Source organism: Spea bombifrons, chromosome 2, assembly GCF_027358695.1.
Source record: "Spea bombifrons isolate aSpeBom1 chromosome 2, aSpeBom1.2.pri, whole genome shotgun sequence".
Classification (NCBI taxonomy): Eukaryota; Metazoa; Chordata; class Amphibia; order Anura; family Pelobatidae; genus Spea; species Spea bombifrons.
The window spans coordinates 114,637,958-114,648,151 of record NC_071088.1 but is presented as its reverse complement, the minus strand read 5'-3'; the positions used below and the strand labels follow the sequence as shown (position 1 = coordinate 114,648,151).

Genomic DNA, 10,194 nt, shown 5'->3' with positions numbered 1-10,194 from the left:
AGGGGGGCTGAAGGCTTAAGGATGCTCTTTAATGTATTTATGAAATATAGGAGAGCAAGGGCACCTAAGCGATGAACCCTTTGTGTTGTTGCTATAAATAAAACTGCAATTTTGGTTCCTAATAAACCTGAAACATTTTGTAAGTCTGAATAGACTTCCTTAAAGTAGTCATATCACTTGAGCGTATTTGATAACTATCCTTTAGGGACTGGACTGGGATCACATGGAGGCAAGATCCTTCGACTGCTCTGTCCATGTGTCAACCTTTATCACAAATGTCCTTCGATTATATGATATACTATAGGGCTTTATTTATCGCAAGAAAACTTTATTTTTCTCCTCCATGATGATTATACTGCTCATACATTTCTATGTTTCTTCCATATTAAGACAATTGAGATTCATGCATGTTCTCAGTTACATTTTTCAGAATGATTCTTGCTCTGGGATGACAATTTAATCGACATGCACTGGAGCTACTAAAGAAAACAGGATTTTTTAACTTAATTTATTGTTAACAATATTAACAGTTTAGTTTTAAGGTTGGTAAGGTTTTTATTTTTTTCCGATTTTGTAACTGATGGACAGCTATAAAGGTAATAAGCTACCTAAAATAAAAAAGATTATTGATACTAAGTTACCCAAACCCCTCGATATGTTGGAAAGGAGGTAGATTCTTTAAACATTCATTCACAATTGTTAGGTGGTAGAATTGACATCGGGAGAAAACCAAGCAAGTCACTAGTGTGTCTTCAATAAAGACTACCAGTAATAATTTAATCTAGTAATAGGTAGTAAGAAGTGACAAGAAAACTTCTCTATACATATTGTTGGAAAAAACACTTAATGTCCAGTTTGGAGATTAGCAGAGACTGAAGGTGAGGTCACATTTTCTTCTTTATTTTGTAGCACGAGTCGAGCTGCATTCTCTGGCAGTGGAGGTTGGTAACGATACTGATATCCATAAGGCCTCAGGTGGTAGGTAAAATATTCCAGCGTGTGCATAAGCTCCGCATCCACATAATGAAAGGATATGGCCAAGTCTGAGCAGCACTGAGGACCCTGTGTAATAAATGAATATAACATTGTAAATTCTATAAAATATTCATGTAAACTTTTAACCGCTGAATACATTAGATAATGAGTGAAAGAGAGAAAGGGGTATACACACACATATCTCATCTTACTACTTACGGGTCAATGAGCATGGAACCAGTCTATACAATGGTGTGTGGGGAGAATATCACATCACATTTCACCTGCTACTCTCTGCCAGGAGCACACTAAGGTAGGTGTACACGTATTGGGCACACAGTGTGGTCGCATATATATATATATATATATATATATATGTTTATGGTGGTAGAGTGAGTGTGTGTGTGTGTATGGCAGGGCTTGACAAATTTGTTGTGAATCTAGGCGCCAGGTAAAAAAGTTAGGAGCCAGGATTTTTTTAAACTAACAGTCGGTCAGGAGTGATCTGATCATTATCAGCCCACTTACTAAACTCACAGCGTTTGACCTGGAACCACCCTGGACTTTCAGGTCAGTGCTGTTTTTTTTTTATTATTATTATTATTTTTTTTTTTTAACTCTTTCGATGCTGATGTTCTATTGGAGCTCAGCATTGACTGATATTTAGTCCCCACAAGCTTGTGGGGACAAATGTTAACCCCTGCAATGCCACGAATGTGTCATACACAATTGTGGCATTGAAGGGGTTAACGCTGCACTGTCGCTCTCAGGGAGCGATCAGGTAGCAGGGGGGTGTTGGGGCTGGTCTCTACACTCATGTGGAGACCGAAGAACCCTCTCCCCTGTCCCTGAAGCTGCCTCTGGCACCTTGGACTCAATTGCTGGTCTATAGACCAGCCATTGCAGGGGGGAGTCTTTGATGACTGCTGTAGGCTTCCATGCCTACAGGAATCATCAAAGGGCTTGTGGGGGCTCGTTTTTGCTGTTGCTGGTCTGCCTGGGCTTCCAAGCAGACCACCAGCAGCAGAGCCCCGTACAAAACGGGAATTAACCCCTAAATGCCGCGATCGCGGCATTGGAGGGGTTAACGCTGCACTGTCGCTCTCATGGAGCGATCAGACAGCTGGGGGGTGTTGGGTCAGGTCCCCACACTTGTGTGAGGACCCAATCAACACACAACCCCCTTTCCTGAAGCTGCCTGTGGCAGCTGAAAACACGATTGCTGGTTTTGCAGCAACCGCGTTTTCAGCCTACAGGATCACTCCGTGGGAGCGCCCCCGTGTGGTGACTCAGCCTCTTACATCCATAATTTTTTCTGGATGTAAGAGGCTGACAAAACCTAGGCGCCAGGACAAATATCTCTGTCGCCATGGCGCCTGGGATTTGTCTAGCCCTGGTGTATGGTGTTAGTGTAAGTGTGTGTCAGCGTATGGCATGAGAGTTGAGCCTTGCGTTAGTGTCCCTTGGGAGTGTGTATCTGTTTGTGTGTTAGTGTGTGTTATTTATGGTAGCACAAGGGCGCTACCAACCCTATGCTCACCCCAGGGGTCCAACATTCTTCAAACAAGGTTGGTCCAGCTTGAGAGACAGGAGCACAGTGGAGAAGAACTCCAGGCATGTGTGTGAAGTATCAGAGTATCTGTTAGTGTAAGACTGTATGTGTAAGAGTGCTAGTCTGTATATGGATGTGAAGGTGTGATGATAGTTTTAATGTGTGTATTGTGTGTGCGCTAGTGTGAGTGTATATGTGTAAGTGTGCATTAGTATGAGTGTGTATTTGTAATTGTGAGCTATGGAGGTGTGTGAATGTGCCAGTGTGGACATAAGTATGGGTGTGCATGTGTAATTGTGCTAATATTTGTCTAGCCCCTCACCTTGTTGGTCTAACAAAATCCTGCCCCCCGGACCAACAATGTTTGACAGCACTGTGCTACAGCAATAAAAGAAATGTGTATACTCACAATAATTTATTTAGTGTGTTTCTGTGACAAAGAGTATTATACCACTGTTCGTGGCTAAATGAGTAACGGTATCCTGCCTTGACACTGCACCTCCAGATTTGACGTGTTGAATTACAATGGTTAAAGAAATGTTGAAGAAATGTTAGTAGAAAATAGAGAATGTGTAAATATATGCGTTATTACCCCCTTCAGTCCCAGGGAGTTTTGGTACCTCAATTTTTGTGGTATGTCGGTTCAGCGAATATTCCCCTTTCCTGCAAATAGTGTTCCCATGGAAACTATATACACTCTTCATGCAGCTATTTGGCCACCAATCGCTGTCAAAGGTGGCTGCAGAAATTATTTCCTGCATTTTTTTACACTTAGTATTTTGTAGGATTCTTCTGATTTTTTGCACAGGGTATGTTTTACGGCAGAAAAATCCAGCCTAAAGTTTTTAGTTGCTTCTCTTGATTTTGGCAATACCACACATGCATAGTTTTTTGTGGTTTTCTGGACAGGGCACAAATTGGACCACGCGCGTTATAGATTCCAAACGTGAAATTTTTACATATTGCTTTAGTAGCCCTACGCCACATTTGGGCCTGTTTAGGCATAAAAGTATATATTTCTGTAAAGCAGACAACCCAGAGTATCTCATCAAGATCATTTGGACAATTTTCTTGGTTAGAACCATTTGGTTTGCTGAGGATTTTTGGCACAGGGTATGTGGTAGGCAGAGAAATCCAGCCTAAATTGTTCAGCCGCATCTCCTGATTACGGAAATACGCAAAGGTTTTTATGCATATGTTTTTTTTTGGAATTTGCAGGGCAAAAACTTATGGAATTGTGCCAATTGAAAATACCCCCCTTTTCCCCTTGTGGCTCACCCTAACGCAATGTAAAAAAATAAAATAAAAAAAAATATATATATATATATATATATATAATTAATGATTTAACCTGGTATGGTAGATCATGAAGCACTAATAGATGCAGAGTCCTGGCAAAGAGGGACATGAAGGGCAGTTGTACCTGGAGTCCTTCCTAATACCCTTTTTGTAGCAGACTCTTTTTTGAGGCCTCTGTTTGGCACCAGTGAGGGGGATTGTGCAAGGAAAAGGCCTGCAGGTAAGACGCAGGACATTATCATCTTGCACATTTGGGATGGACTCCACAAAGAGGATATCCCTCAGGATTTTGAGCTGGAACTCTAGGAAGGTGTAGATCTTCCCAGTGGCATATTGAGGTAAATGGCCACCTTTTTGTACCAGGTCTTAGTCTTACGCAGCACCAGGTACATCTGCAGATACTGGTCAGAAAGATCTACACCCCTATGTTCCTAAGGGTGGTAGCCCTTATTCAAATAGGGGGACAGCAGGTCCCACACTGTCTTCCCACTAGTGCCCAAAGATTGTGGGCAGCCAGGGGGATCAAGGTGACTGTCCTCCCCTTCATAGATTCTGAAGGAGACAGTATATCCCGTCCCTTGGTCAGCTGTCTGACACTGGGCCGCATACATTTTTGTTTGAGCTGCTAGCAGCTCAAAAAAGTCAGGGGTGAACATCAAATTAAAAAACATTCTTGGCTCACTGGCATCAATGGCTCATCTGATACCAAGAGTCCCAATGAAAGCTGGGAAGACCGGGTTTGGCATATTTGGGGGGACCCAATTTTGCTTAGGCGTAGGTGTACCCAATTGCTAAAACCTGACGCTATTTTTTTTTGTCCCGTTACCTAAAACCCTATTCTATCCCCAATTCCCTCTAACCTCCCACCAAACTAATCTAAACTAACACTACATATACAGGGCCGGCACAAGGCAAAATGCCGCCTGGGGCGAATTTTAAAATGCCGTGCCCCCCCCCTTATCTACCCTTTCCCTCCCTGTCCCCCCCATTATCTACCCTTAACCCCCCCCCTTGTACTTACCTTTCAGCAGTCCTGCGGCGAGTCTCCCTGTTCGGTCTCGGTGCCGGCTTGTAATGCTGAGCGCCGAAAATGAGGTAATCTTCCGGCACTCAGCATTACAAGCCGGCACCGAGACTGAACAGGGAGACTCGCCGCAGAGGAGAGAGGGGCGCCGAGCGGGTACTGACAGCTTGGTAAGCGAAAACCGCTCAGCGCCCCTTTCTCTCTCTTTCACTTTAAAAAAAGGGCTTGGGGCCTGGAGCGGTTGCCCCACTCGGCTCCATTGTCGGGCCGGCCCTGTACATATATATATATATATATATATATATATATATATAAACTTATTATTTATTTTTTTCATATGATGATCATGGGGAGGGAAGGGTTAATTGGGGTAAATTAGGTTGTGGGGGGTTATTGGACAAGGTGTTTAAAAGCACATACAGCAGGAATCACTAATACGATGCTCTGTCTCCTCCAGATCACAACGATGGAAGAGAGAGGCAGAACATCTGCAGTAACAGTCACATGATCCCGCAAACTTGCTCCCAGATGGGTGGCACTTGGGGATTGCCTCGAATGTGGGATAGTTCCTGAGAGCGGAAGTGGGCCATTTCCGGCGCGCACAGGAGCGTGCCACTGCGTTATGTACAGGATGTATCAGTATCTTAAAATGCGTTTTCTGGACGTATCGGTACGTCTGTAGGGGACTGAAGGGGTTAAGGTCCTCCAATGTTATGTATAAGTTTGTACAATAGCATGTCTAAAAGTGTGAACACTTACCTCTATTAGAGGATAGAAGCAATACTCCCTGTAGGAGGTCTTTGGTTCAAAACGACCATTTATGTGAAAATCTGGTGTAAATGGATGAAATGTCTCTCTTTTTGCCATATCCCTGGAGTCTCCAGGTGTAACTCCCATCTTTTCCATACATTTTCCCAACTCAAGGTCTTCCACAGAACTTGTGTGAGTGCAGACACCACTACGAAATCCTTCCACAAAACGTTTTAAAGATTCCCTGTTAAGTACATAACCAGCTCCTCCACTCATGTAGCCTTGGTTGACAAAAGGTTTGAAACGCTTGCCAAAGTATACAGGTTGGTCAGGGGTATAATTGGAGAGCAGGAAACGTAAATTTTCCATCACCACGTATGTGTCATCATCTGCCTTCAAGAACCAATCAGCTTGGTCAAAGTAGTGTTCGTGTATGTAATGAAAGGCTCGGATAGTCTTCCAATAAAGTTCATCCCTCCCCTCTTTTGTACCCAGACCAATAGTTGGGAAGTCACTGTCAGTGGAACTCATGAACAAAGTTGTATTGCAGTGTCGAGTCCAGGAGTATTTTAGGTGAATAGCTTTGGTCTGTAGGTTAACTGGTCCCGTCATTATCCAACAAAGCACTCTGACTTTTTGTGAAAGCTCCTCGCTCACGCTGCTATTTACTATAAAACAAATTGGGCAATTTATAAAATCAGTTAACTGTATAACAAGTGTGCTGCTAAAAAACATAAAGCTGATGTTCACATAGCCAGTGGTGGGAGTTCAACCAGATTAAAGAGGGTGGTTGTAAATGGGACTTTTTTCAGATGGACAAAGGTGCCTCAGGGTTCTGTCCTTGGGCTGGTTCTTTTCATATTATTTTTCAATGACTTGGACAAAGGTAATGGACACAAATTTATGTACGGTAATAAAGTCTCAGCAGCATGTCATTTCTCTGAAAAAGGATTTAGACAAAATAGGACAATGGGCAGTTAATTGGCAGATTAACTTAATACAGATGAATGTAAAATGATGCACTTGGGTAAGAAAAAAATAATGCTGATTATACCCGAAATGGTTGTGTTGGGTAAATCCTCTATGGAAGGGGATTTGGGTGTTCTTGCTGACAATAGACTATGTAGTGCAGTTTTGAGCACCAGAAAAAGGGACATACTGGAAGGGTTCAGAGCAGGGCTACAAAAATGAATAAGGAAATGAAAAACTGCAGCTATGAAGAAAGGCTGCCCAAATTTGGATTGCTTTCTCTGGAGAAAAAATATCTTCGTGGGGATATGATAAACCTTTACAAGTATTTTCAAGTTCAATGGGAAATTTCTTTTTGAATCGTACCTTGCAAACAAATTTGGCCATCCGAGTACTTCCACAAAAAGGCAGAATATTGCAGAAGGATTCGCAGAGAAAAAAAGCATTATTCTGGCTTCTTGCAGTATGTCTGCAAATCTGAATATTAATTTCGGAAAAAAAGAAAAAGCCCGAATATAAGACAACCCTATAGGAAAAAAGTTTTACCAGTAAATGTTAATTCATCTAAACTATTTTTTTTAATAAAAGCTATGATTGAGAAAATATTTTGGTTTTATTTCCTTCTATTTTCCAACCTGCCCCCCAGTTATGCACATCTGCCCCAGAAATGCCTTATACCCTCTAAGTGCCACTGTGCCCCATGATATGCCTTTTAACCCTCTAAATGCCACTGTGCCCCATGATATGCCTTTTAACCCTATATGCCACTGTGCCCCATGATATGCCTTTTGACCACCTATGTGCCACTCTGCCTCCAGAAATGCCTTATACCCCTATATGCCACTCTGGCATTTAGAGGGTTAAAAGGCATATTATGGGGAAGAGCGGCATATAGGGAGGTTTAAGGCATTCAGGAGAGAGTGGCGTATAGAGGGTTAAAAAGGCATTTCTGGAGGCAGAGTGGCATTAAGGGGGTTAAAAGGCATTTCACAGAGCACTCTGCCTCCAGAAATGCCTTATGCCCCCATTTAACACTCCCCCGCCCACCCCCCAAAAAACTTACCGGTGCTTCTGACTTCTCTGTCATGTAGCTGGGGCAGCGTGTAGATCCCACACACTTACGCTGCAGCCGGGAGGAGGCGTGGCTAGCAGCGGGGGTTGTCTGCGTCCATCGCGCAGACCTTCCCTGACTCTGACAGCTGGGGAAGGTCTGCGCGATGGACGCAGACAACTCCCGCTGCTAGCCACACCTCCTTCCGGCTGCAGCGGAAGTTGTCTACGCGAATCGCGTAGACATCTACACGCTGCCCCAGCTACACACCGGGGACTCAGAAGTACAGGTAAGTGGGGCAGGGGGGACAGGAGGATCCAGGTCCCTTGCAGCTGCGGGGGATCTGGATCTTAGTTGTCTCATAGTCAGACCTATTTGAGGTCTGATTATAAGACGACCTCGATTATAAGACGAGGGGTATAAGACCTCGTCTTATAATCGAGCAAATACGGTATATATATAGAGAGAGAGAGAGAGAGAGGTGTTATTATTACGTACATCAGGGAGGTAGGAAAAACAACCACATTTCGTTCTTGGAGTTTCCCGGAGACTTGGGACCTCTGCATTTCCAGGCAAATATTAAAAAGCGCACATCATTTTATGCAAGTTGGTATCAAATGTGAAAGGCTGGGACTTCAGCCTCACTACTACTCCTAGATTCTGTAACCGCCCGCATCTGATAGACAGACCACCCAAACTAAATAGACTTTAGATTTTAAGATTATTAGACTGAAAGCTGCTTAATGTACCTGATAATTTAAATATGTCTGCATCTTTGAGTTTCCATGGCATTAAATGTAATTTCGGTTCTCCGATATCCGTGAAATTGCTGACAAAGTAGAAAGTAGTGAAGAAGCCTACCATAAAGCCACATCCACAGGTCAACCAAGATGGTTGTAAATACTTGAACACCATCTTTTATCAGTCCTAAAGAGGAAAAAGCAAGAAAAGCATTGAAAACTTATTTTTTCGGGTTTACAAAAAAAGCAGTGACGTTTGGAGGGGGGCAGGTTAGGAAAAACGAGAAATAATCGTTAGTTGCAGCCCTACTATGAAGAGTATGAGATTACACACACAGGTGTATATTATTTGATCCTCTGCTGATTTTGTACGTTTGCCCACTGACAAAGCCATGATCAGTCTATAATTTTAATAGTAGGTTTATCTGAAAAGTGAGAGACAGAATAACAACAAAAAATCAAGAACAATGCATTTCAAATATCAGGGGGGGGCACAGTGGCATATAGGGGTGTAAGCCTGTAAGGCATATCTGGGGGGCAGAGTGGCATATCTGGGGTATAAGGCATATCTGGGGGTATAAGGCATATCAGAGGGCACAGTGGCATATCAGGGGGGTATAAGGCATATAGGGGATATAAGATATCTGAGGGGCAGAGTGGCATGACAGGGTGTATAAGGCATATTTGGGGCAGAGTGGCATATCTGGGGTATAAGACATATATGTGGGTATTGGGCATATCTGGGGGGGCAGAGTGGCATATCTGGGGTATAAGACATATCTGAAGGGGGCAGAGTGGCATATCAGGGGATATAAAGCATATCTGGGGTATAAGGCATATCAGAGGGCACAGTGGCATATCAGGGGGTATAAGGCATATAGGGGATGTAAGGCATATTTGGGGAGGGCAGAGTGGCATATCTGGGGGTATAAGGCATACAGGGGTATAAGGCATATCTGCAAAACTGTTAAATTGAAATTTACATGTGAACTCAGCACTGAAGGTATAGATAAAACCCCCTAAATGCATCCCTGGCGTCCACACTGCCCACATAGAACCTGACCAGCACCCACATTACGCACATAGGACTTGATATATTTGTCCCCAAACAGCCCAGCATGAGTTGACTTTGTGCCCAAACAGCCCGGCCTGTGCCCTGTTTGTCCCATAAACACGCTACCTGTGCCATCTTTGTCCCATAAACACACTGCCTGTGCCATCTTGGTCCCCAAGGTTCAAACACCCTGCTTGTGCCATCTTTGCCTTTCCACAAATCAATTATACATCTATGATACACACAAACACAGCAGTCACTCATTAATTCATACTTTCATTCACACAATCATTTATTCTCACTCATTCACACAATTCATACACACATTGATTATCTCACTCATTCTACCTCTTCTCACCCCTTTCCCCCTTCTCACTATCTACTCTCTACCCCCGTTCCTCACTATCTACCCTCTACCCCCTTTGTAGTTCACTTACCTTGCAGAAGTCTTGCATTAGGAGCACGAGGCCTCTGTCTTGCTGCTCTGCCACGGTGCACGCTGCTTCACTGCTGAGCACCAGTATATGACGTCACCGAGTTAGAGGCCTCAGGGAGGAGAATGAGGGGAGCCGAGTGGTTGCTGAAAAAGTATTCATGAGCGACCGCAGTGCTCCCTCTGTCCAATCTGTCCTTAACATTGCAATAAAAATTTAATTTATTTTTAATTTTTAGGGAACACATTCAATCCAAGCACAGTGTTCCAGTGCATTTCTTTCCCTGGGTACGTGAAATTACTGAAACACCTTGTCATTTGTATTCAGAAACACCCCCCGAGTACCG

The 10,194-nt window shown here is 43.4% G+C and overlaps 1 protein-coding gene across 2 annotated transcripts; it reads right to left on the bottom strand.

Annotated features, from left to right (window-relative positions):
* Window positions 1-569: 569 nt before the first annotated feature.
* On the bottom strand, window positions 570-9,952 carry LOC128473529 (glycoprotein-N-acetylgalactosamine 3-beta-galactosyltransferase 1-like). 2 transcript variants are annotated; one of them, XM_053455780.1, is made up of 4 exons: window positions 9,852-9,952; window positions 8,370-8,547; window positions 5,610-6,268; window positions 570-1,062 (listed from the first exon to the last, which is right to left on the bottom strand). In XM_053455780.1, the coding sequence occupies exons 2-4, from the start codon at window positions 8,533-8,535 to the stop codon at window positions 844-846; spliced, it is 1,044 nt and encodes a 347-aa protein (XP_053311755.1). In that variant the 5' UTR covers window positions 8,536-8,547; window positions 9,852-9,952; the 3' UTR covers window positions 570-843. The 2 variants fall into 2 exon arrangements, with proteins under 2 accessions (XP_053311755.1, XP_053311756.1); XM_053455781.1 differs by having other exon boundaries at window positions 8,482-8,547.
* Window positions 9,953-10,194: the final 242 nt, after the last annotated feature.

Excerpts from the sequence above, each read along its gene's own strand:
- LOC128473529 (XM_053455780.1), bottom strand. The coding sequence starts at position 8,535 with ATGGTGTTCAAGTATTTACAACCATCTTGGTTGACCTGTGGATGTGGC. Across the intron at positions 6,269-8,369 it reads AGACATATTTAAATTATCAG|TAAATAGCAGCGTGAGCGAG; the intron begins GTACATTAAGCA and ends TTTGTTTTATAG. Across the intron at positions 1,063-5,609 it reads GCTTCTATCCTCTAATAGAG|GGTCCTCAGTGCTGCTCAGA; the intron begins GTAAGTGTTCAC and ends TTTATTACACAG.